A 27,467-nucleotide genomic window follows, 5' to 3' on the forward strand; every position below is an offset into this window, starting at 1 on the left:
TGACCTTTCTCTAGCTGTCCCCGTCCTACTTACATCATATTATTTTCTTTCTTTTTCTTTGTAGCACATGTCATAATCTGATGTCATATTCTTTATTTGGTAATGCTTTTGTTATACCAAGACAATGCAAGCGGTAGCCATGTCTTCTGCTTGGCTTGTTGGTGAATCTCAGGTTCTCTCCTGAGAACCATGTTGACAGTTTGACAGGTGCTCTGTACCTGTTGAATGATGAATAATGTAACCAAACCCTTGGCACAATATCCACAGTATCCACAGAGTAACTCAATAAATGATCCTTATCATTACTGTAAACATCATGATGAGCTTACAGTGAGAATTTAGGAGTCATTTGTGTGTTATTTTTTTCTCTAAGGTTTAGGTGAGTGCTTTGGGTTTCTACCCTCTGTTTCCCTGTTAAACAATCTCTGCTCAGGGACTCAGCCGTGCTAACAATGCCCAGATCTGCATTTCTGCCTCCCTCTGGGTTCCCAGGTGTGGCTTGTGGACACTCATTCAGCAGGTCTCTCAGTCCTGCTCACCTTTCCCAGTCTGCCTCTCTCTGTTCGTGGCACAGTACCAGCCCTGATGCTCGAATTAGGATCTTCAGATTAGCCTTGATCTTGCCCTCATTGCCCTTGTCTGACCAGTTCACAGTTTCTCCCTCAAAAACATCTCTCTTTTCCTCACTTGCCTAGCTCTGACTACATTGCCTCTCATCTGGACTTTGAAGGCAGTTTCATAATATGATTAAATTTTATTGAACACAGTATCAAGACTTGATTACATTTAAACATAGAGAAGCCTGTGAGGTGAATTAAAGTGAGGTGAGAGTCACTCAGTCGTGTCCAACTCTTTGTGATCTCATGGACTGCAGCCTGCCAGGCTCTTCTGTCCATGGGATTTCCCTGGCAAGAATACTGAAGTGGATTGCCATTTCCTCCTCCAGGGGATCTTCCTGACACAGGGATTGAACCCAGGTCTCCTGCCTTGGAGGCAAATTCTTTACTGTCTGAGCCACCAGGAATGGGGTATATGTTAATATTATTGTTATTATCAGTTTACAGATGCACAGAAAAAAAGTTCAGTGAGGTTTAAGTAGTTTCTTAAATTCCCAGAGTCACTCACTGTTGAATTTGAGCTTAGATCTGATTTCAAAGCCTCCACCAGCTTTTATACGTTCCTCAGTGCTGCTGAATTCCCCATCCTGAGCCCTTGTTTCCATCTACACTGCCTTTCCCCCTTCCTCTGAATGTTCCCTTAATCACTCTTCAAGAATCATCTTACACAGCATCTCTTCACATCTTTCCAAATTCTCCAGGGTAGAAACAGATGCTTCTGCGGGGTTTCACAGCACTATGTTACGTATCAACCTTGGCCATTATTTTGCATTTTAATTGTCACTTTACATGTCCTTCAGAGCAGAAACCTCATCTAATTAATGTCCATATGTATAGTATCTGTACTCAGTAGGAACTGGATAGGTGTTTTGATTAAAGGAATGCTTCTATAAATACTATTTGTTGGGGAATATAATACTTGGTATTTTAATTTTATAGGCATGCTATTCATTTTTTTCTATTAAAATGTGAAATTAACAGGAAATAACTGCCTTTTATTCAATCACCATCTCTTTATTCAGTGGTAAACTGTATTTCAAAATAGCCTGTTCAGGCAGATTTTTTCTTGTATATTTTATTTTATTATTATTATTTTTTTTTACTGAGGTATAGTTGACATATGGAGAAGGGAATGGCAACCCACTCCAGTATTCTTGTCTGGAGAATCCCACAGACAGAGGAGCCTGGTGGGCTACAGTCCGTAGGGTCACAGAGAGTCAGACACTGCTGAAGCAGTTTAGCACAACACAGCACATAGTTGACTTATAATATTATATTACTTTCAGGTGTACCATATTAGGGATTCAGAGTTTTAATACATTACACTCCATTTGAAGTTATCATAAAGTATTGGCAATATTCTCTATGGTGTTCAATATATTCTTATAGCTTATTTATTTTATATCTAGTAGTTTGTACCTCTTAGGAAATGACAACCCGTTGCAGTATTCTTGCCTGAAAAAAAATCCCATTGACAGAGGAGCCTGACAGGCTACAGTCCAAAATGTCACAAAGAGTCAGACACAGCTGAGCAACAGCACAGCACAGCACAGTTTGTACCTCTTAGTACTTGCTTTTTAAACTAAGTCCCCTTCCCCTTTTGGTTTTCTATTAGCAACATAAGGGGGTTTTAATAAGATATTCTTTTCCACTTGGCCTCCAAGTTCCCACTTGTGTTTGGTATGTGGTGACCTCTATTTATCCTGATATCTTTGTTCTCTCAGCCTTTTTTCCTGTTTGACCCTATATGCCTGTGCCTGTTTTCTTGGAGTTTGCTTTCTGCTGGTCAAAAGGTAATATGTCAGCATTAGTGTTTCATTCTTCACTTAAAACTTGAAATCAGATGCCATTTTTAATCTTTTATGATCATGATGGAAATTTCAGGCCCTAGATATGGGGAAACTATTTTGGGGCTGTGGAATCTTATAATTTTCTTCAAATCACACCCTATTATGTGTTTGGAGAAAGCTTTGTACATTTCTTTTCTGTAATCATCCTTCTAAAATTGGTTAAAAAGTCCTCTGTAGTTGACAAAACTGTGGTGTGGCTGATATATTATAAACAGGAAAGTGTTCATCTCTGCCAAGATGCTTGAATCTGAATTGTACAAATCTTTGTTGTTATCTTTTTTGGAGAAGATAAGAATTTATTTTTTATGAGAAACAATGAAGGCTTATCTTGTGTCTCCCAAATTTGAAAATATATATCTAAAAATGGGAAAAAATTATAAATACATCCAGATTCTTACATCAGAAATTGAATATATGTTTAAATTTATTAATCTGAAAATACTAAGGATAAAACAAATGTGTAAAAATGCATGAACATATCCACATAACCATTTGAGAAATATCATCAATTTTTGAATTATTTTAATATGATGAAATATTTATTATTTTTTTGAATTCTGAGAAAAACAAGTAAGATTTAAAATATTAAGTTAAAATGGTATGAAAACTAGTTTAACTATCAGTCACATGAAATATATACTTCCAAATATTCTTGAACAGATGGCACTTTGAATTCTTTGTTCCTAAGTAAAAAAAATTAAAACTCCCTCAACTGGTGTTAAACAGGAAATAGTTCGTTATCCACTTTCCTATGAAAATGTCAATTTTTGGAGGAGTTACTTTTCAAAATGACTTCAAACTTGAAGGAAAGGAGGAATACAGTAGTAATCAGATGTATTAAAGCATACTGCATGGGGTTCATTCCATCAACTAGACCCATTTCTTTATTTTATAGATGAGGAAACTGAGGTCTTTTGTTACTACAGGTACAAAGACTTCAGATGCACGAACAGACACTAGCCCAGTGGCTTTGGCTGAAACTTTTTGTTTCTTGTTACCATGGAGCACTGGGTTTCCCCAGCATGAGGTGAACATGCTATGAGGGCTGGGCAGAGGGAGTGTATTTAGAAGGTAATGTCAGCACATAACAGCTTTATCTTGTATTGGAATACAAGGGGGGAAATAAGTAGCAAACAATGCTGATTATTCTGTTTGTTAGTTGCATTAGTGTCTGGCTGATTTAGTATAATTGCATGAGAAGGGATCAAGGTGTCCTGAAACCACATGTCTCAAGGGCATGCATGGGTGTATGACTTTTATGACTTGTCCATAAATATATGTTTGCCAGTGGAGTAAGTTGATGAGATTATTTGACACATGTGGAAGCATTTTTATTTTTCCTGGCTTCTTGTGCCTGTTGAAGTGATTTAGTCACTCAGTTGTTTCTGGCTCTTCCATGACTCCACAGACTGTAGCCGGCCAGGCTCCTCTGTCCATGGGATTCTCCAGGCAAGAATACTGGAGTGGGTAGCCATTTCCCTCTCCAGGGAATCGTCCTGACCCTGGGGTTGAACCCAGTTTCCTGCATTGCAGGTGGATTCCTTACTGTCTGAGCCACCAGGGAAGAGATCTGTTGTGCCTAGGGATCATTATCAAGTTCAGATATCTAAGACCTAAATTTGAATTTTTGTATTGGTATTTTTAAAAGAAATAAGTTCAGTTCAATGGATTAGACAAAATTGGACTGCTGTGGTAACACCTTCTACAAGCAACTAAAGCCTCATTAATCAACTCTAAACTTTCAAAGAAAAAATTTTCTTTTGCACAGCTAAACCCCAAAATTAGTAGAAGGAAAAAAATAATAAAAATTAACGCATGTACACCCGTGGTGGATTCATGTCAATGTATGGCAAAACCAATACAGTATTGTAAAATAAAATAAAGTAAAAATAAAAAAATTAAAAAAAGCAAAAAAAAATAAATAAAATTAGAAAAAAAGAAATAATAAAAATCAGAGCAGAAATAACTGAAAAAGAAATAAAGGAGATTACAGCAAAAATCAACAAGACTAAAATCTGGCTCTTTGAGAAGATAAATAAAATAGACAAACTATTAGCCCGAATCATCAAGAAAAAAAGGGAGAAGAATCAAATCAATAAAATTAGAAATGAAAATGGAGAAATCACAACGGACAACACAGAAATACAAAGGATCATAAGAGACTACTATCAGCAACTATATGCCAATAAAATGGACAACTTAGAAGAAAGGGACAAATTCTTAGAGAAGTATAACCTTCCAAAACTGAACCAGGAAGAAAAGGAAATCTTAACAGACCCATCACAAGCACAGAAATCTAAACTATAATCAAAAATCTTCCAACAAACAGAAGCCCAGGACCAGATATCTTCACAGGTGAATTCTACCTAAAATTTAAAGAAAAGCTAACACCTATCCTACTCAAACTCTTCCAGAAAATTGAAGAGGAAGGTAAATTTCCAAACTCATTCTATGAGGCCACCGTCACCCTAATACCAAAACCAGATAAAGATGCCCCCCCAAAAGAAAACTACAGGCCGATATCACTGATGAACATAGATGCAAAAATCCTCAGCAAAATTCTAGCAGAGTCCAACAACATATTAAAAAGATCATACATCATGACCAAGTGGGCTTTATCCCAGGGATACTAGGATTCTTCAGTATTCACAAATCAATGTGATACACCATATCAACAAATTGAAAGATAAAACCATATGATTATCTCAATAGATGCAGAGAAAGTCTTTGACAAAATTCAACACCCGTTTATGATAAAAGCTCTCCAGAAAGCAGGCATAGAAGGAACATACCTCAACAAATAAAAGCCATCTCTGATAAACCCACAGCAAACATCCTCAATGGCAAAAAATTGAAAGCATTTCCTCTAAAATCAGGAATAAGACAAGGGTGCCCACTTTCACCACTACTATTCAACATAGTTTTGGAAGTCCTAGGCACAGCAATCAGAGAAGAAAAAGAAATAAAAGGAATCCAGATTGGAAAAGAAGTAAAATTCTCACTGTTTGCACATGACATGATCCTCTACATGGAAAACCCTAAAGACACCACTAGAAAATTACTAGAGCTAATTACTGAATATAGTTAAGTTGCAGGATATAAAAGCAATGCACAGAAATCCCTTGCATTCCTATACACTAACAATGATAAAACAGAGAAATTAAGGAAACAATCCTATTCACCATTGCAATGAAAAGAATAAAATAGGAATAAATTTACCTAAAGAAACAAAAGACCTAGATATACAAAACTATAAAGCACTGATGAAAGAAATCAAAGATGACACAAATTGATGGAGAAATATACTATGTTCATGGATCAGAAGAATTAATATAGTGAAATTGAGTATACTACCCAAAATAATCTATAGATCCAATGCAATCCCTATCAAGCTGCCAATGGTATTTTTCATATAACTAGAAACAAATAATTTCCCAATTTGTTTGGAAACACAAAAAACCTTGAATAGCCAAAGCAATCTTGAGAAAGAAGAATGGAATTGGAGGAATCAACCTGCTTGATTTCAGACTACACTACAAAGCCACAGTCATCAAGACAGTATGGTACTGGCACAAAGACAGAAATATAGATCAATGGAACAAAATAGAAAGCCCAGAGATAAATCCGCTTACCTATGGACACCTTATCTTTGACAAAGGAGGCAAAAATATACAATGGAGAAAAGACAATCTCTTTAACAAATGGCGCTGGGAAAACTAGTCAACCATCTGTAAAAGCATGAAACTAAAACACTTTGTAGCACCATACACAAAAACTCAAAATGGATTAAAGATCTAAATGTAAGACCAGACCAAAAAATATAAAACTCCTAGAGGAAAACATGGGCAAAACACTCTCCAACATAAATCAGAGCAAGATCCTCTATGACCCACCTCCCAGAGTAACGGAAATAAAAGCAAAAATAAACAAATAGGACCTAATTAAACTTAAAAGCCTTTGCACAGTGAAGGAAACTATAAGCAAGGTGAAAAGACAGCCTTCAGAATGGGAGAAAATAATAGCAAATGAAGCAACTGACAAAGAATTAATCTCCAAAATATACGAGCAGCTCATGCAGCTCAATACCAGAAAAATGAATGACTTAATCAAAAAATGGGCCAAAGATCTAAGCAGACATTTCTCCAAAGAAGACATACAGATGGTTAACAAACACATGAGATATGCTCAACATCACTCATTATCAGAGAAATGCAAATCAAAACTACAATGAGGTACCATCTCATGCTGGTCAGAATGGTTGCCATCAAAAAGTCTGCAAACAATAAATGCTGGAGAGGGTGCAGAGAAAAGGGAACCCTCTTACAATGTTGGTGGGAATGCAAACTAGTACAGCCATTATGGAGAACAGTGTGGCTGCTGCTGCTAAGTCACTTCAGAACAGTGTGGAGATTCCTTAAAAAACTGGAAATAGAAATTCCATATGACCCAACAATCCCACTGCTGGGCAAACACAACAAGGAAACCAGAATTGAAACAGACACATGTACCCCAGTGTTCATCGCAGCACTATTTATAATAGCTAGGACATGGAAGCAACCTTGATGTCCATTGACAGACAAATGGAGAAGAAAGCTGTGATACCTATACACAATGAAATATTACTCAACTATAGAAAAGACTGCATTTGAGTCAGTTCTAATGAGGTGGATGAAACTGCAAACTATTATACAGAGTGAAGTAAGTCAGAAAGAGAAACACCAATACAGTATATTAACACATACATATGGAATTTACAAAGATGGTAATGCCGACCCTATATGCAAGACGGCAAAAGAGGCACGGATGTTAAGAACAGACTTTTGGGCTCTGTTGGGAGATGGCGAGGGTGGGGGCATTTGAAAGGATAGCATTGAAACATGTATATTACCGTATGTGAAATAGATGACCAGTCCAAGTTCGATGCATGAAGCAGAGCGCTGAAAGCCGATGCACTGAAACAACCCAGAGAAATGGGATGGGGAGGGAGGCAGGCAGTGGGTTCAGGACAGGGAAACACATGTTCACCCATGGCTGGTTCATTTGTTCAAGTATGGCAAAAACCACCACAATATTGTAAAGTATTAACCTACAATTATAAATATATTTTAAAAAATAATAAAAAAGAAATGAGCGCCTAAATATTGATTCTGTGTCAGAATAATTCTTTGTTTAATGAGAATGATTCCAGTTAATCCTTACTTTCATGTGATACAGCTTAGGTTTATAGGCATTTTATAATCAATGCTATTGCAATGAAATTCGAGACCTGAGAAATACTTTTCCTACTAAAGCTAAAAATCTCAATCAAAACTTTCCTACAGTGAACAAAGCAAGTCAAACAGACATATGAGTTCTTTCTCTGGAATCTCTTGACAGAGTCTAAGAAACTTCTATAATAGGGCATATAAAACAGTCTTTTAGCTGGAAAAATTACTGGATCATGTCTTTCAAAAAAATAGCATACTTATAAAGTTTTTAGTGTATATTTGTATTTATTGATTATCAGGATAGTGATGGATTCACATTGTGAGAAAAAAAATCTCAAAATATAGGAACCAAATTTCCTACCCTATAGCAATATAAGTACAGAAATAAATGAGGAAATTCATACATTTAAATAGCTTAGACTCATTTGGAATTTTTCACATGTAGAAAGATATATAGAAGTAGAGTTATGAACATAATATCAGGAAAATTTTAAAATATCCTTCAAGAACACATCTTTTTATATTGCTCATGGTATAATACTATTGATTATTCTCTGAGCACCGGGTTTGTCTACTAGTTATTAATAAAATTACTATAAGCACTCTGTTTAAAGAATACATTCATGCTAGAGACACAACTCATAGCTACAATTTTTAAAGAAATGAACTATCTGTGCATTATGACAGCAAAATTTCATTAATTAAAAAATCCACTTAGTTGATTTGTACAGTAAAAACTTTATCATTTAGTTGATTTGTACAATAAAAACTTTACCATTTAGTTTATTTGTACAGTAAAATCCATTTTTCATATATATTTGTTATTTATGTTACATGTTATTTATGAAGAAAGACCTTCCTTCTCCATATATATTTTTTAATATATATATACCTGTGAGCTACATAGGTGTGCCATAAATTGTGTTATTCACGTTATAAGAGTTCTGTAGTCCTTTCAGGATCTGTTTCTATTTGAGAACCAGAAATCAATTTATGGCTTGATTTCTTCTATTTCTTTTCTACTCTATTTCTGATTTTATTTATTTAGTTTTATATGAGAAGAACAAAACCGACACTTTCTGTATACCATCTTCAATTTAAACTTTTGAGTGGTGGTCAAGAATTGTTGTTGGCTTGAATAGTCTTCAGAAGTTTCTGGTACATTTCTGACTTCAGAAATCTGGGATAGGAATCCCTTTCCATGTGCATGTACACTATTTTTTGAGCCTCTTCAAAACATGTTTGAGTGGGTTCTTGAATATTTTTGATGATAGCTTCTCTTGTTGAACTGTCAATGTTAATCTGCAAAGTAAAATTACATGTGAAGCATAAGTAGGCATAATTGAAGATGAAAATAGAATGGCAAGGTTTAATTTATTTCCTGCTCTACTTTTCAGTGGAATAGGGTAATTTTGTCTGCACTTTCATAGACATCTTAAAAGACTTGTATGAGATAAGCTCCTTGCTTTTCAAAAAATAAACATCCAACTCTACATTCCAGATTAAACACACACACACACACACACACACACACACACACACAAAACATGAAGCCCATGGCCAGGGAAATCTCAGAAACCACTGCTTACTTAGGCGGATGCAAGTGGTTTGTTAGTGGAGTCTGCAAAGAAGGAAGTTTATGAGATGGAGTCCTCTTTTAAAGGAAAGGGAAGTTGGTGCTATTTTAAAGTTTACCTTCCTTAAATAGTCATAGATGTTGATTTAACTGAACATCTCCTGAAATGGGAAGAAAGTGAAGAGAAGTAGAGACATAGGGGAGAGAAGTGGTTATTTCAATAAACCAAATATTTTCCAGACATGAGTTTTGAGGAACAAGTCGATTAATGTCAGACTCTCCTGAGAGACAGGAATCTCGTAAACCATCTGTCCTCATCCTCATGATCAGAATTTTCACTCCTGGTTCTCTCTCTACCAGGAGGAGTCTCAGTGTATCTATTTCATCATAACTCTATTTTCTTTCTGCAGTTGTAAGTGATGGGCAGTAACAACAGTGTGACCCCTCTGCTGGTTTTAAACTAAACAGAGCAGGAGCCCTGGTGGGGTGGGCCAGGCTCTGCCCACCCTGCTAGAGAAGTCACCACTATGGTATGTGTATCTGTAGGTCCTTGTAGCACAGTCAACTCTTCTTATAAGGACTTCTTTTTATACTTTCCTGAGAATTAAGATAATTTAACGAGGAGAGGCTTTGGAGCCAGACAGGCCTAATTTTCCCTCTTAACTGCTGTGTGATACTGGAGAAGGTATTAATAAATTAACTTTTCAGATTCTTAGGTTTCTTATCTGTAAACTGAGGTTAACAATAGTGACTTCATAGCATTATAGGAGGTACTGGGTATAGACTGTTGGCCCATATGTGTGCTTGATAGACACTAATGCTTTCCTGGGAGGTACTGATTTCCAGTTTCCGGCATAGTCAGGTATGGTTACCTCTCTAGGGGACTGTGGCTGGATGTAAACCTTATAAAGCTTCTTTGCTCTGGAAGTTCTGTTCCACTGTGAGGCAGTTTTCTTATAGGTTTCACAAGCCTTCCAGAATTTAATATTCTCATCACTGTGCTCTGTTTTTAAGTATGCTGCATAGACCACTGGACCATCTAGAAGTAGAGGAGAAATCAGTTTATTTTCATGGGTCAAAATCATAAAAAAAAGTGAATAATATGTAGTACAATTTAAAACTAATGCCTGAATCAGAGCCCCCATGTTATTTAACTATATTATATAATGATACACACACACACCCCACATCTCACTTAGTTCTATGCATCGGAAGTGTGTTTTGACAACACCAGTCAGTGGTGGGGTCATTCCTTCATCCCTTTATCCTGTGTAACTCAGCAAGATGCCTACTAGTGTGGCTGGGATAGGTCACAGGGACCCAGAAACAGGACTTACATGGGACCAGTGGACAGAGCTCTGATCATGAAACTGAGATGAAAAATCTAAAACCTCAAGACAAACTAGAGTATAAGAGCAAGGTTTAAAGCTAAACAGGCAGATTAAGGTTGAAAAGAAAATATCCAATCCATGTAAAAATGATAAAGTGGTCAGGCTGTATAGCCTGGGATGTGTCTCATATGCAATTAAAGCAGGAGAACATGGATAATGAAAAATTCAACTTCATGTTCGTGGTTTATGGTTCACACCAGGAATGAAGGAATAGGCAATGACTGGAATTCAGATGGGGTGTTGGAAACTATCCCAGAATCTAGAACAGCACAGTGAGGATGTGCAGAACAACCATTAAGTGACACTTAACGCCAGAGAGGGCCGTCCTGTGCTCTGGTCTTTTCTGAAGTGGGAAGATAAGGGCAGACATGTGGGAGGAACTTTCTCCATTAAGCCACTATTCTGTGGGTGCTAATGTTTGAAGAAGAGAGTTAAGTGAGCTTTCAGAAATCTCATAGTAAGAGTCTTTGAGGAGATCAAGTATTGTGAAGATTAAGGATGAACACTCTGAGGAAAACGTAAAACTTCTTTTGGTGGCTAGGAAGTCTCTTGGCACATCTGAGAAACTGAATTGCTAAATGTAGATAATGGGTTAACTTTCCATTGATAGTGATAGAAACAGGTATGTAGGCATATTGAATATGTGAAGAAACATAGGCTTTTGATGAACAGTAACTTAGAATCATTAGCTGTTACAAGAAATAATAGTAATCAGAGGGAATGGCTGTGGTGAGTAAAATCATATTTTCCTAAATCTTCACATGAGACAGTGGTTCTAATGCGTTTCCTGGCATAGAAACCCGGAGAAGGCAATGGCAAACCACTTCAATACTCTTGCTTGGAAAATCCCCTGGATGGAGGGGCCTGGTGGGCTGCAGTCCATGGGGTCGCTAGGAGTTGGACACGACTGAGCGACTTCACTTTCACTTCTCACTTTCATGCATTGGAGAAGGCAATGGCAACCCACTCCAGTGTTCTTGCCTGGAGAATCCCAGGGACGGGGAAGCCTGGTGGGCTGCTGTCTATGGGGTTGCGCGGAGTCGGACATGACTGAAGGGACTTAGCAGTAGCAGCAGAAGCAGCAGCATAGAAACCAGGCTCCTTCACTCCTGGATTCTACTGCTTGTTAGCACATATAAAAAAATGAAGATGACAATTAAGGTATTCTGTGTTCACGAGAAAAACTCAAATGGAGACAGATTTTAATAATGCCTTCTGAAGAAGCTTTAGAGTTCAAGAAAGTTGGTGATCAGCAAGAAATGTGCTACCCTAGGAAGACACAAAATTAGAGCTTAGTTCATTATTATTATGGAAGCAAGTGTAGCCTTCAGAACATTGGGTAGAAGATGGTTCAAAAGAAGCATGTTTGAATTGAGAGGACAGATGAGAAGGGGGTAGGGCATATATAAAAATGTAACACAGGAAAGGATATGGGATTCAATATTTCTACCCAATGGGGAATATACCTTAAACTTAAAACAAGAACGTTTATTTTCACAGGAGTTTAAGATGTGTCTAACCTCATCACAGGTACAGAAAACTGGGGTCAGAGAATACAGATGTAGCAATTGGCATTCCTGTTAGAGAAAGAGCTGAATGGGTAGGCACATCATGAAACAAAACAAATCAAAATAGAAAACCATTTCTGGCCTAACAAGTAAAGCTGGAACCCAATAATTTGCAGTATGCATTGAAAGAACTGGAATTCTATTTAAGAAAATAAAAAGCCATTTTTTATACTTTGTACATGGAGAAATTTTGACTGAGTGCTTCATTAGGAAGAGAAAACAGGATCCTAAAATAAACGAGTTGTGGAATAGAGGAAAAATGAGCTGTCAGATGAAATCTGCAGACCCTGGAATGAGACTTAGCCACCAGGCTGGTTGCATGGGTTGAGTGGATGGAGTGGGGTCGGGGGATAATTTGGAAACCAGTATGAGATTCCATGTTATAGTATTCTGAATTTGAGTTTGTCTGTATGTTTAGTTTCATTTTATAGTGAAAAGTTTTTTCTAGAACTTGCCTGCATCTGTGTCTTCCTTAACTTCCCTCCTGATTGAGCAGAGGAGGGGTCTTTTGGGGCCAGCCAAGTAGGTCAATAATTCTCAGTATTCCCAAGTCCTCTGCTGATGAAGCCATCTCTGCGTTGCCACATGTATTTTTCTATAGATATCTAATGTGGTAGATGGTGATAGTTCTCAACTATCCCTGTCCTTCTTGTAGGAGAATTTTACTTTCATGTCCCCTTTGTATCAGCTCTGCTCACCGAACTTGTGTCAGTGATGCACAGTGCCGTGTGTGGGTCAGAAAGAAGGCTTGAGGCCCATCAGGTGGTTCCACCATTGCTCCTCTCCCCATTGTGAGCAGGACATATTCTGGGAGAGCTGCTCCATTAGTCTGAAGGCCAGAGTAAAGACCTGCACCAGAGCTACAGTTGACCCCAGTCATTGTGTAGTGTGAACAAGAAAGGCATTTTTCTTGTAATAAATTAGGGGGTTTTGTACCAAGTGTTACTGTATCATAACCTAGTGAAAGCTGACTGGGGCCACTTGAACTTGTCTGAGATTTCTGATATGATTGATTTGTAGAACAAATGCTCACATGATGGGTATGTTTTATAGGATTTTGTCTTTAATATGATAATTTTTTATGTTAGGCAAGTTAAGCAGCCTACAATGCATTTGTACAAGAGTTCCAGGAATCCAAGCTATTATTAAAGTTAGATCTGAGATGCTCACTTTAGCATTTCTATTGACTCTACAACAAGAGGATTACAAGGTGGGAAAGCCTTTTCCAAATCAGGTGATGCAGCTCAGTGTGGCTCGTCCTGCTCCATTCTGAGTGCTCTGCTGCAGAGACCTCGATTCTGCTTGAGCAGAGTAATAGGGATAAACAGCAGAACTGCTCATTAAACTGAGAAGATGAAAGAACTAGGCTTATCTCACATGTAGTGTACACTGTTTTCCTTGAAGAATGAGAGTGGTGTCTTTGGTGCTCCCTAGTGTGTTCTTCATAAATTAGTCACCAAAATTAGTATTTCCATGATACACAAGGTGACACATGCTGGTATCTCGATGTAAGAAACTAACGTGACATTGCTCTTGTCTGGGTCAGAATGGTGGCCCATCTATCCCAGGACCATTTTCTGCAAGGCGGCAAGGCTCATGGAATGCATTAAATCCTAAGAGTGAGCTGGGCAGCATCAGAAATGTTTCTAAAGCAATACTGAATCCATTTTATTTTTAATATAAACCACCAGGGAAAATGAGCTCCGTAATTCTACCAGCCTCTGCATGAAGTTTTAAAATAAGTCTGTTTTATTAAAATTCTCTGATTTGACTTCTATGACATTAATCATTTCTGTTTTTTCTCCTAACTTCTCTTTGCTGTATTACTGTACAGCAAAAGAACTTAAAGTACTATTAAGTGTTTTCTAAATACAGAATTTAACAACTTGATATAGTTCCTTTTGCTCTTCTAGTCTTTTGCTCATGTTTAACTTTCTCTCTAAACAGTATTCATTCATCTTCACAGACACACTCTCAAATTACCCTATTGACATTATACAGTGAAAGCAATTTTGTATTACTCTTGCAAACACTTTCTCTTTACTGCTTTTTTTTCTCCTGTTTACCCTTAAAATTAAAAGACCCTTGCTCCTTAGAAGAAAAGCTATGACCAACCTAGACAACATATTAAAAAGCAGAGGCATTACTTTGCCAACAAAGGTCCGTGTAGTCAAAGCTATTGTTTCTGCAGTAGTCATGTATGGATATGAGAGTTGGACCATAAAGAAGGCTAAGTGCTAAAGAATTGATTCTTTTGAATTGTTGGACCATAAAGAAAGCTGAGTGCTGAAGAACTGATGCTTTTGAACTGTGCTGTTGCAGAAGACTCTTGAGAGTCCCTTGGACTGCAGGGAGGTCAAACCAGTCAATCCTAAAAGAAATCAGTCCTGAATATTCATTGGAAGGACTGATGCTGAAGCTGAAACTCCAGTACTTTGGCCACCTGATGCAAATAACTGACTCATTGGTTGTCTGACAATGCCTTACAAATAGCTGAGAAAAGAAGAGAAGCTGAAGGCAAAGGAGAAAAAGAGAGATACCCATTGAATGCAGAGTTCGAAAGAAAAGCAAGGAGAGATAAGAAAGCCTTCCTCAGTGACTGAACTAAACTGAACTCTTCAAGGTTGCAATGGTCCACTGCAGGGGCTGCTGCACTATATTATATTTAGCCAAGTTGTCATTATTGAATGTTTATTTACCCTTTATATGTTATAACTTGTACTACAATTGAACATTTTGGGTTATAAATCTTTACATCCCTAATTATTTCCTTAGAATTGAAAGAGTAGAATTACTAGATTGATGATGTAATATTTTTAGAGGTTCCTGATACCTATTATAACATTTCTTTCAGAAAGATTTCGTTATTTTTCATTAGTAACAGCAGTGTTGACATGCCCACTCACTCCTTCCATTCAATCAGATTGTGTAAAACCAGTGACTTGTAATTATTTAAACTTGTATTTTAAAATATTAATGCTTAAGCGTGTTTTCTTTCTTCCAGCTCATTTCTTTTCTTTCTGTGAATTTCAGATCTTCTGTCTAGTTTTCTTTTGCATTGTTAGTGTATTCTTGAATTTCTAGATCTTTTTGTATATTAAAGACTATCTTTTATTTATGGCATTATCTTCTGTTTACTTTTATATGTTACTTTTGTTTATGATTTGAGGGAAGTGTTTGTAAACTCTCTAACCTTAAAAAGTCTAAGTTCATCCATCCGATCTGCTTTCAGTCTTTCCTGCACTTTTACTAGAGAAAAATCTCTAAAACAAAAATCTGGCCATGCCCTGTTATTTATAGCCTTCAGCTTCTCCCATTGCTCTAATGATTAGTCCCCACCTCTCCAGCCTCCCCCTGTCACCCCTGAACACTGTCCTGATGTGAGCCTTGCTGTTCCTGGCCAGGCAGCATGTGACCACCATGCTGCTGTGTATGCATTTCTTTGTGGCGGGCTTTGTACCCTGATCTCAGACCCAGGTTCGGTATCTCAGTTTCTGAAAAAAATCTCTCTGAAGCCCCTGTCCCTCCAGTAGGTTAAACAGGTACTTCCTGTCATTTGACGAACAGCACATCATCCACACTTATTTTCATTCTCATTCTATCTCCATCTGTGTCAGGGTCTATTCTGTTTGCTGGGTTACTTCTTACTCTCCTCGCATCTGCCAGCCCCTTGAGAACGAGGACTGCCCCGCCCTCACCTTTGCATGCCCTGTGCCAACCTGCTGTGTCATAGATAGCAGATAAGAAAATGTTGGTCCCAATAAGGAAATGGTCTGTCCAGGCTTTTGGATCCCTCATGCGTCTGTATTTTAAAGAGACTGTCTGTAGGTTTAGGAAAATGAAGAGACTGCCTCTAATTATTCAGCATCCAGGAAGCACCCAAGACCAGAGGCTTATAGGAGGCACTGTTGCTACTTCTGGTTTATTGAGAGAGAGAGAGAAGATGTACTAACAGAACAGCGAGGTCTAGAAAAGGCCAGGTTTTGTTCGATTGTTTTCCCTGCAAGGTGAGCTTTTGCATCAGAAGTTAGAGAAACCAAAAGTGCCAGCAGGAAGGATGAAGGACTGGGCGTGGCAGCATCGGGAGTATGAGCTTGAGGAGGGCGACCGTTGGCAACCACAGTGGGTAGCGAAACGGAGAATAAAGGATGGTGTAGGAGGCTGCCAGTCCCCAGGGAGCAGCGCAGATGTGGAGCGCTGAGGGGACACCCAGGAGGGACGATGGTGTCCCTCAGTGACTTGCAGTGTCCACCCTCTGCCGTGAGGAAGCTTCCCCAGCAGGCAGGCCTTCACTGTCTGGAGCAGCCGCTGTGCCTCCAGGACTACGATAAGCCTGCACTTTCCACCTGGCGTTTCCAAGGCTGTCCGCGGTAGCTATAACTACTGAGAAACCGAGGGAAGCCTTCAGTACATTTAAGGATGATTTTGACCAAAATTAGATGCCATCTTAATTCAGAGTCAGAACACGTGCTGATCCAAAAGTGCTTAACTACGTGTCTATTCTCGTGTTTGTGCCCGAGTGAATGGGAGCAGGCCACGGAAAAATACACAACGTGCTTTCTCACTTGAAATCATCACTGAAAATTTTAAAATAGGCCCTCAGTATCACCCTGAGTGATAGTCATCCTGCTCTCTTCCATGAATATTGTGCCTCTCCAAAATCTCAAGAAACGATTCCCTACCCTTTTAAACTGATGCTTTTGAACTGTGGTATTGGAGAAGACTTGAGAATCCCTTGACTGCAAGGAGATCCAACCAGTCAATCCTAAAAGAAATCAGTCCTGAATATTCATTGGAAGGACTGATGCTGAAGCTGAAACTCCAATACATTGGCCACCTGATGCGAAGAGCTGACTCATTTGAAACGACCCTGTTGCTGGGAAGGATGGATGTGGGGAGGAGAAGGCGACGACAGAGGATGAGATGGTTGGGTGGCATCACCAACTCGATCGACATGAGTTTGAGCAAGTTCCAGGAGTTGGTGATGGACAGGGAAGCCTGGCGTGTTGCAGTCCATGGGGTCTCAAACAGTCGGACACGACTGAGCGACTGAACTGAACTGACCCTTTTAAAATGCCAAATCATCCTCTCCTCAGTTTGCTGCCTCAGACTTAGCTGAGAACACACATGTAATTAGGAGGAGGTTCCCTTATCTTCCCTGCAGCAAATCAACCAAGCCCCCTCCACTGTACCTGCCCTTTCTAACTCTCTTCCTGAGGGGAAGGATCCCAGCTCCTTTTGGGTTGGCCAGACAATTCTTTTGTAGCTCCGACCTAATTCTGCTTTCTCAGTTACCTTGTGGTTCTCCTTTGCTCTTACAATGGCGCCCCCCTCTGTTCTAGGCCATCAGTTTCTTCCTCACTAAGGGTTGCCGTCATCTGCAAATGTGCTGCTCTATTTCCCAAGTAAAACCAGTAACAACCCCCAGACTCCTCTAGTCAGGGCACCATTGATCTCCATGTTGCCACTCCCCGTGGTCACCCTTCCTTCTGCCTCTTCCCTGACTCTCCTGCAGCCTTAGCCAATGTACACCTCCAGAAGTGCTCTCTTCTTTGCCTCCAGTGAAAATAAGCTGTCCTGGTCATCCTTCACTTGCCTGACCCTCCTTTCCTACCTCCTTCACAAACTCCTCCTCATCTCTGGATTTGGAAATATTCCTGTGCACCTAAGCCCCTTGTCTGGATCTCTGCTAACCTCTCTAAACTCTCCCTCTAAGTGATCTCATGGCCCTGTGGCTTTGATTAACATCTCTATGCTAATTACTCCTAGTTTTGTCTTCCCCACCGAATTCCAGTCCTAGTTGGTGTATTGAAATAGCCTTCTAACTAGTCTCTCAGCTTCTTTTCTTCAGAAGAGAACCAGTGGGGACTTTTTACTGACTTTTTAATTGACTTGTTATATTACTGTCAGGGATAAAACATAATGATTTGATATTTTTATAGATTGTACTCTGTATAAAGTTATCATAAAATATTGGTAATATTCCTGTGTTGTACACTGCATCCTTGTATCTTATGTATTTTATACCTAGAAGTTTGTACCTCTTAATACCCTTTCCTCCCTTACTACCCCCCCCCCCCCACAAAGAGTATTTATAAAAGTACCTTAATGCTCATTACTCTGCTGTTTAAGGTTTTCATGTGGCCTGTAAGGCTTTGTGCTCCTGTCCTACTAAATTTCTTTTGGCTGATTAAAGATGCTAACCTCACTCATATTTCAGGGCCTGTTTTCTGCTTGGGTTTCTCTGACCCCAGTGCTACTGGCCACTCCTTGTCATTCAGTTCTTGGCTCAAAACTTTACACCGTCCTACAGTTTGCCTCTAATCATGTCATTGAATTTCCTTCTTACTCCTGCCTTTCTTTGTCATACAGCCTGGCTTATTTTCTTCAAAGCACTTAACCGCTTTCTATTAATTGCCTTGCCTGTTTGTCTCTCTCCTCCCTCTAGAGGGTGCACATGAGCTGAGCATAGTGACCCTCTGGGCCTCTCACTGCGCTGTCTGGTGCCTGAAAGGTAGCCCAACACATGGAAGGGTTGAATGACTCATCCAAGGGCATTAGTTGCAGTTTCAAACTTATTTTTATTTATGTTTACTCGAACATAAATAAACCTCTATCCTCACCTTTTGAGATTTGGTCAGTAAATATATGTATGAGCCTTCTGTACTCTTTAACATTTTAATCAAAATAATAATAAAAACTTTGGCTAAGCAAAGTTTTGATTTTAATTCTTTTTTAGTCTTGACCTTCCAGCTTGTAGAGCCCTCAGGTTTTAGGTGGTCATTGGCCCCCTGGTCTTTTCAAATGTGCATTTCTGTGTCTTTTCTAGTTCTACTGGATTTAGCCTTCAGAAATACCCACAGGGTTTTCTTTCTACTTTACATCTTAGTGATGCCTCTCACTCTGATAATAGTTTGGGGTGCAATGACATGTTTTAGGTCAGCTTCACTCAAGGAAAAATCTTTGATAATACTCAGCTGTTTTTATGGGGCAGTGAGTAAACAGCTCAGACAAATTTTTTCCTGATCCATTCAAAAAGTTATTACTACTTTTATGCCATTTGAAAATAATTTATTTTTTTTTTCATAAAATCATTGATGTTTGGAAACTTGAAGGACTTTCTGTCATCTTTTGAAGGGTACTTTCTATTTAATTCACTGTGGAGATTTTTTAATGAGACCAGTTTTCACAGCAAATCCTGAGGAATCCTATACCTTCATTGAAAGAAGCACTCATTAGTCTTTACTTCTTCTAAAACTGTTCCCTATCTTTAACATACTTAGAGTCAGAACTCTTTATCAAATTACAAAAATTTGAGTCATTTAAGCCTCAGCTCAAAATTTGCCCCTTGACAGAAACTTTGCCCTGTGGATTTCTGAACTACATGTTGTTAGAAACTGTCTTTTAATCTATATGGAGGCATCTACACGTCTTAGCTGGAGGAAGCATTTTACTCCTGTCCTTGGTTAATGTAAACACACTTTATTCTCTGGCACATTCAATGTTTATATTCTTAGTTTTATCTTTCTGATTGCATATCTCAGAAAAGGATTTATCAGCTTTGAAGTGTGTGATTGTTGAATTTGTACATGAAGTTCACAGTAATTCAACTTCTGGTAAGTTTCCTACTCTGTTTTGGTGCTTTCTGTAAAGAGCGGTATGCTGTCTCCCTGTGCTCGTTTTTTCTCTAGACTTAGTCTCATGATGCTCAATCTTGAAGTTGCTAAGTGTAGCCAAGATCTCACTTGCAATTTTTTTCCCAAGTAATTAATTTCATTTACTTTGTTTATAAGGCTGAAAAGACTGGCACAGAAACTCTTACATAATATGGTTTGGTGTTTTGATCTTTTCTTAGTAGCATTGGCCTCGTATTTATTCATTAAACATTTATTGCATGCCCATTAGGTACAAAGCACGCTTTTGGCCTCTGGGAGGAAAGATGAAAGGTGAATGAGAAGTGATCTGTGCTCTTAGGAATTTATAATCTAGTGAGAAAGGGGATATGGGAAAAAACCCAATACACAAAAGAGCTATAATTAGAAGCAAAGTAAATAATGATATTAACTAATAGAAGAGAGAAAAAAAATATATTTCCAAGAGCTTTCCAAGAGGAGAAGGTAGCAGTTGAATGTTTCCTTTAAGGATGGGCAGAGTAGATAAGGAGCCAGAGAAGACTTAGTGTAGAGCTGGACCAGGGAGTCATGGACGTAGAAGGTGAAACAGTTATCACATGGGCAGAAGGGCATGTATGTTAAGGGACAGAGCTGAAGGTCCGTGTTAGCAAGAGCACTGGGGTAAGGTACAGAGCTGAACCAAGCTGGAGATTTTGGACTTCTGAGTAGGCAGCAGAGAAAAAGGAATGATATTCAAAACAAGCACTTTTTTTTTTTTTATTAAGAAAAGTAACTCTCAATCACTGTGTGCCTCATCTGTATCAGGCACTGAGCGAGGGGGTGTATATCTAACCTGCACAGCAATGCTGAAGGGAGAGATGACATCACACCATTCTACAGATGAAGAATAATAAACTCCAGGAGGGAAATTAATCTTGGCAACGTTGCACAATGTGGATAGCTGGTGGTTGGGACTGAACTCCAAATTATTATAGTGTAATCAACTGAACTTACACCTTTATCCCTTCCTTCTATACCAGTGTCCTAAAATTGACCAGAAAGAGTATCTTAAAATCGGCAATCATGCTGGCAAACTGGATCACAGACTATGAGGTCCCCCTGAAAAGTGAGAGGCAAGGGTGATGGCATCAAAGAAGGTGCAGGCTTCCCTGCTCACCAGGAAGGGCTGCTGCGTCAGGTGGGCTCAGGGGTGACGGAGCCCGGGACCATGGGTCCCAGCCCTGCCGGGCCACGAGAGCCAGGGCAGCTGGCCGAGGGTCCAGGAGGCGGGGCCAGGCCTCTGCGCCTGCGCCGTGGCCCTGCAGGCCCGGCAGCAACAGCTGTCTCGGGACCAGGTGGAGCACTGGAGTCAGAAGAGCGTGGCGAGCCCCTGGGGACCGGAAGCACCCTGCCCAGAACAACTGCAGGGCACCAGGCTCCTCTGTCCATGGGCTTTCCCTGGCAAGAATACTGGAGTGGGTTTGCATTTCCTACTCCAAAGGATCGTCCGACTCAGGAATTGAACCCGGGTCTCTTGTGTCTCCTGCATTGGTGGCAGGCAGATTCTTTGCCGCGAGCACCACGTGGGAAGCCCAAATTGGAAGCACAGCCAACTTCACTTCCGCAGTCAATAGGTGTGAACAGATTCAACAGTCACAGAGAGGCTAACAGGTACTCTCAAGTAAGAAGAGGTATAAATCATTAGCAGACATTTGAGGGGAACAAATGGCATTTTGAAAAAATTGCCAAGTTCAGCAAACAAAGGAATTTTCTTTGAGTTTCCCCTAATTGTTCTTTGTACCTGTCTTCTGTGTTTATCATTTCTTGTGTGTGTGTGTGATCAGTCACTCAGTTGTGTTGGACTCTTTTGCAACCCCATGGGCTGTAGCCAACCAAGCTCTCCTGTCTATGGAATTTTTCAGGGAAGGATATTGAAGTGGGTTGCCATTTCCTTCTCCAGGGGACCTTTCCCACCCAGGGATCAAACCCACATCTCCTGCATTGGCAGGTGGATTCTATACCACTGCACCATCTAAGAAGCCGCTTATCATTCCGTGCAGCCTCCCAACTTCCCAACCAAGCACAGTTGACTGCTCCTTCAATTTCCTGTGTTAACTTACTTTATCTTCCTCACATCCATTGCTATCATCTTCCATTTATGCCATCTGAATGCTGACACTCCAGTACTTTGGCCACCTCATGCGAAGAGTTGACCCATTGGAAAAGACTCTGATGCTGGGAGGGATTGGGGGGCAGGAGGAGAAGGGGACGACAGAGAATGAGATGGCTGGATGGCATCACTGACTCGATGGACGTGAGTCTGAGTGAACTGCGGGAGATGGTGGTGGACAGGGAGGCCTGGCGTGCTGTGATTCATGGGATCGCAAAGAGTCGGACACGACTGAGAGACTGAACTGAACTGAACTGAATGCTGAAACATATAACTAAATATGGACTTATTGCCATTTATACAATCTGAATGCTGATACATATAACTAAATATGGACTTATATAAAGTCCCACTTCAGTCAGACACTGATAAAGTTAGAAGCAAAATTTGAGGAGTTTTAGAACATCAAAACTCAAATTTATTCTACTTTTCAAGACACTGAGAACAGCAAATTGTCAGTTTTTTTTTTAAATTATAACTTTAGAAAGCTGCAGTAAGGCAGTATATTTCAGTATGTGTTACTATTTAAGCATATTTCCATGGGATTTTACACATAAACTCGTGAAAAATAAACATACCCAGTGACTAATCTTGCTTTAATTAACACCAAAGAAAATAATAGTGGTTGACACGACAAACTATTTTCAGGTTTCTTGTTTTAACTGGCAGTTGCCATTGAGAAGGATGTGAGAAGAGCAGCACGTGTACATCATCAAGTGCCTGCTTTCCTCCAAGCATAAAACTGACTAGTTATTAACAAGTGACATACACATGATACTCACATTTTGTAGCCATCAATGTTTGGAAAGACTGGGCCCACTGTAATACCTCTTCCAGAGTAAGGCTTTGAAAAGAAACAAAAGATTCTCATTGTACTAAAATATTCTCAAGCGTTTTTGTTTTTTTTTTTTTCCCTGTAAGTAGAAATACGCTATCTTGAAAATAATGTCACAATATAGTTGTACTCTCTTTTTGTATAGTTTTGGATGGAAATTTGTTTCCCAGTGATCTTTTACATTTTATTTTTACTAAGTGGTTAGAATGATAAAAATATAAATGTAGAATAAACTTGAAAACCTGATAAGATGTTTTAAGATGAATTTTAAAAAGATGAAGAACCAGTGTTCTACAATCTATAGTCTCTGTACCCCAAATTGCCATTGTTAATGTTTTGATGTATTTCTTTTTAGTATTTTGGTTGTGGGCATGTTTGTGTGCTTTTAACTGAGAAGTAATCATTCTGATCATGTGTGTATGTGTGTGTGTGTGCATGTTTCATGTGTGTGTGGGTGTATATATGTACACATACATATGTGTATATATATACACACATGCACACACCCTTTTAATCAGCCTTTTCTGTCTTCACAATTGTCTTAATAACCATTTATTGTGTTATAATTTATAACTTTAAGTTTATAATCACTGATAGTCACTATCATTTGCAGTGACCATGCAGTAATCTACAAGGGGGCATTCCATAGTGTATGTAATTATTCTCAATGAGTGTTTTGATAACTTATAATTTTTTACCAAGAAAGCCAAATATGCCCCAGCTGTCATTGAGGCTTGCCATGCCCACGGATAAGATAATTCCTTGCAAGATTAACAGGAGTAGAACCAATGCTTTAAAAAGGATTATCGGTCTTGTGCCGCTGCCACCAGCCATGTGTTTGCCGACGTGTTTACTAGAATCTTAGAGTTTATCCACAAAACCTATTGGCCTGCATTCATGTGATAAGGTTAGTAACTCCATATTTACTATGTATAAATATTGCTTGGTTGGTTATTTGATTTTTTTTTAACATATTGAGGGTTTTAGTTTTTAATACTCTGAATGATATGTCAAGTTACATTTGATCCAAACAGTATGAGAAAAGCTATTTATGGTTTTGAAAATATCCATGGAAGATACTGGCTTCAAGACTTCATTTCTGTTCATTTTAGTGGTCTTTTTGAGGTGAACTGGTAAGTGACTGTTCTTACTTGTGAGTCATTTTTATTTCCCCCCTTTAAAATACTCGGTGCATTCACTGCCATTCAGTTTATGATACAGTCTTAATTTTCCTCATTTTAATGACTGCATTTAATCAAAGGCCACTACAGATATCAGCAAGCACTGCCCATTGGCTGTTACCTGGTACAGTTAGCTTAGCACTCATTGTTGAGGGGACAGCCATCAGGTACTTAACACAATGAAGGCATATTAAAGAGGCTAAAAAAAGTAATCTGAGACATGGAAAATGCTGGGAGTCCTAAAATGGTCCAATATCCTTTGTTTTCTGAGCCTTCAGATGACGTTTGCTGGTTCTAGATGGACTGTATGCATCATTGCTGAGGCTTAACAGTACACTACGTGGAGATCACTTTCAACAAACATTTCCATGAAATGGTGTCTGACTCATTGTTCTCTTATTAGAACTCTAAAAACAGAAGCCTAAAATAACCTTTTCAATCCAGTGAGATGAAAAGCGTTTGGTGAGGTGTAAAGCAGACCTAGTCATCATGTAGGACGAAAGAAGACCTTCACCATGGGAGGAGAGGCCATTGCTGTCTTGGGGTAGCTCAGAGTTTGGTGCTGGTGATCGTTGGCAAGGGAACTCCTGTGCCTCCAAGGGGCATGAGATTTATGGAGATACATCACGATTAGGGTGATTATGGTTAGGGGTAAAGTTGTGAAGCTAAATTTGGTTTTGGTTTAATCCCAGTTTTGCTTGTGGTTTTTCCTATTTCATGTTCTCCTTTCCCCCTATCAGAATAATCCCAATCAGATTTGTTCCCTCATCTACCAGATTCTCTGATAAGACGCTCCACTTCTGTGCTCCCTCCTCCTTCTGGGTAGAGAGAGAGCAGGTACCAAACAGATACGGAAACATCTGAGCCATTGCGACATTGCGCAGAGAGGAATGAGGAGTGTTTGGAGTCTGACAGTCCTTGGTTCTAATTCCTATGCTGGACTCGATAGCTACTAGTCTAAATTAAAATTTACAAGCTTCTGTTTCATTATCTACAAAGTTATCATGAAAATTAAGTCAGGTCAAGAATATAAAGCATTTATCAAGAAACTGTTATCTCCTGGTTTTTGAGGAACATGAATTTTCTTTCCTTGGCCTTCACTTTCCCTGAGGATGGGTCTCCAGAACAGGTAGAAGGAAGACAGGCATTGATGGTGATGCTCTATGAAAATTATCAGCAAAAGTGAAGGAAGCTGTCCCCAAACCAGCCTTCTCCTCTTTCTTCTCACACAGGTCTGTGCAGTTCAGCAGCATCAGCTGGTCAGTTGAAATGCTGAGCTTTGGGTCTTCCCACGTCTCCCACCCACCACCAGAGACTCTCCATTCCCCATAAATGTGGTAGTTGGTCAGCATCTTTGGATGCTGGGCACTTCAGGGAGGGAGCCTGCACTCCAGGATCTCCGATGGTGATGGGGGTGGGGGCTTGTCTCTACAACTGAGTCTCCATGCAGATGGTTGGGCTCCCTGACTAACCTCACAGGGATCCTCCACCTGGGGGTTCTTTGAGGTGAGGAAATCCACTCAAATGGTTTGTTACCCTCCTCAGGCATTACACTTTCCACTTTAGTGTAGCCACTGCCCCATCCAAACAGCTGCGTTTTGAGTTATGACGAAATGTAGAAGAGACCTGGACACTTGATGAGCATTTGGTTATCCCTCCAGTCTCACCTTTTCCAACCAGGGATAAGGTCTGGCACTTTGTAGATAAAGGACTTGAACTATGTAAATATTTTGGATCAAAGAATCTCATCTTAACATGTAAAGTTTTAGCTATATAGGACTTAAAAAAAAATCTAAGAATATTTGTTCATAAAAGACTCTCTAAAAACATTAACTTGCTGAATTCTCAAGTGTAAACCATGAATAATGAAAATGGAACTTTAGTGTAATACATGATTACCCTTCTGGTGGAATTACTCATGTGTAAATGCAAATTTTACTTTCTGAGCAAAATGTATTGACCGAAGTTGAATAAACATACACCTACTTATCATGTGAAAAATATGCATTAAAGTGGTAATAGAATTTACACGTGACTTACTTTGAAGGGGGTCTCTTAGATTCATCTCTGCACATCTTACAAATCCAACAATTCCGCCTGCTCATTTTTCTAGAGAAATGCAGCATTTACTTAATAATTTGTCATTTAAAATTACTATATGTTAGAGTCTATTTCTAGAGAACACACAAAGTTTAATCATAAAAAATAAGGCTGGGCTCTTGAAGTTAATGGAACACAACTACTGTAGGGATGAGAACAAAATGACTCATAAATATGTCATAAATAATTTTGAAAATATAGGAATATACGCACTTTGAGTTGTGACTTTAGAAGCCATCTGGCCCACCTATTCTCTAATAACATCTTTAAAAAAATACAGCTCTTCCAAAAAAATCTTTCCATGTAGGGCCTCCCAACAATGAATTTACCAATTTCCAAGTCTTCTCATGTCAAGTAATTCATTTTTATAGGAAGATCTCTCAATATATGGAACAAGAGCTGGCCTCTTTGTAGTTAACCAAATAAAACATTGTAAATAGCCAAGTAAAAAGTAAGATTTTTTTAAGGGCAAATTCTGAGTGGAGTGTTGCTTACCTGACTTTCCCCACTCCGGTCAGTGTAACTTTGACTTTAAAATTCAGGTAGAGTTTAGTCAGCCCAGGCTTTATCTGACAATGTCCAGGCTTTATCTGACAATGTATTGCATAGAAAGTTTTTAATTCTGGATTTTGAGAAAAAACTCAAACGCTTGTTAAAAATAATTAAATCTACACTTTATAATGAGGGCTGGAAATATTTTGCTAAATATATATTCACACTTAACTACAATGAGTTATCAAGGATAAATAGTTTTGTATCAGTCTTTATTGACTCATGGGAAGCCTCTGTTGAACACTTGTTATGTGTCAGGTTCTGGTTGCCAGGGGTCTACATAGATCCTGTCTTTCCTCTTCCCATCCTCACTCACAGGCAGTGAAAATTTATGTGGTGGGGACTCTGGGACAGAAAGCACAGGGCCCATGAGTACACACAGAAGCAGAACCTAACCGGACCTTGGAGGTGGTGAGAGAACGCATTGAGGTGAAGTGGAACCTAGGGGATGAGCAGGGACTGCTGAGTGAAGGGGAGAAGCAGCTTGGGTCCAGGTCAGGAGGCAGTAGGTCAAATCCTTGCTGAGGAAATGAGAGGATGTGGTCACTGTGTGAGTCCACAGTGTGGTAGGGAGGGCTCAAAGAGGTTCTGAAGTGTTCAATGCTGCAGGAGTGTGGCAGGAGATGAAGTTATCAGGGAGGGAGAAGCCAAGCACCACAGACCTTCCATACCATCAGTTTCACAGTAAGAAGCTGGAAGTCAGTGAAAGTTTGAAAATATGGAATAGGCGTGTTAACATTTGAAATTGGTTTTGTGGAAGAATGGATTGTAGGCTGGCCAGGGTGGAACTGGGAAAACCAGTTAGGA

General features: G+C 39.3%; 1 protein-coding gene across 1 annotated transcript; it reads right to left on the reverse strand.

The window, feature by feature from the left end:
- Window positions 1-8,790: 8,790 nt before the first annotated feature.
- Window positions 8,791-26,113, reverse strand: RGS13 (regulator of G protein signaling 13). Its single transcript, XM_052654226.1, has 4 exons — window positions 26,049-26,113; window positions 22,775-22,836; window positions 10,123-10,289; window positions 8,791-8,976 (listed from the first exon to the last, which is right to left on the reverse strand). The coding sequence occupies exons 1-4, from the start codon at window positions 26,111-26,113 to the stop codon at window positions 8,791-8,793; spliced, it is 480 nt and encodes a 159-aa protein (XP_052510186.1).
- Between the last annotated feature and the right edge of the window lie 1,354 nt (window positions 26,114-27,467).

The sequence above is a fragment of the Budorcas taxicolor genome, chromosome 16 (genome assembly GCF_023091745.1).
Source record: "Budorcas taxicolor isolate Tak-1 chromosome 16, Takin1.1, whole genome shotgun sequence".
Lineage (NCBI taxonomy): Eukaryota > Metazoa > Chordata > Mammalia > Artiodactyla > Bovidae > Budorcas > Budorcas taxicolor.

Excerpts from the sequence above, each read along its gene's own strand:
- RGS13 (XM_052654226.1), bottom strand. The coding sequence starts at position 26,113 with ATGAGCAGGCGGAATTGTTGGATTTGTAAGATGTGCAGAGATGAATCT. Across the intron at positions 22,837-26,048 it reads TCTAAGAGACCCCCTTCAAA|CCTTACTCTGGAAGAGGTAT; the intron begins GTAAGTCACGTG and ends TTCTTTTCAAAG. Across the intron at positions 10,290-22,774 it reads AACATTGATGGCTACAAAAT|ATGGTCCAGTGGTCTATGCA; the intron begins GTGAGTATCATG and ends CTCTACTTCTAG.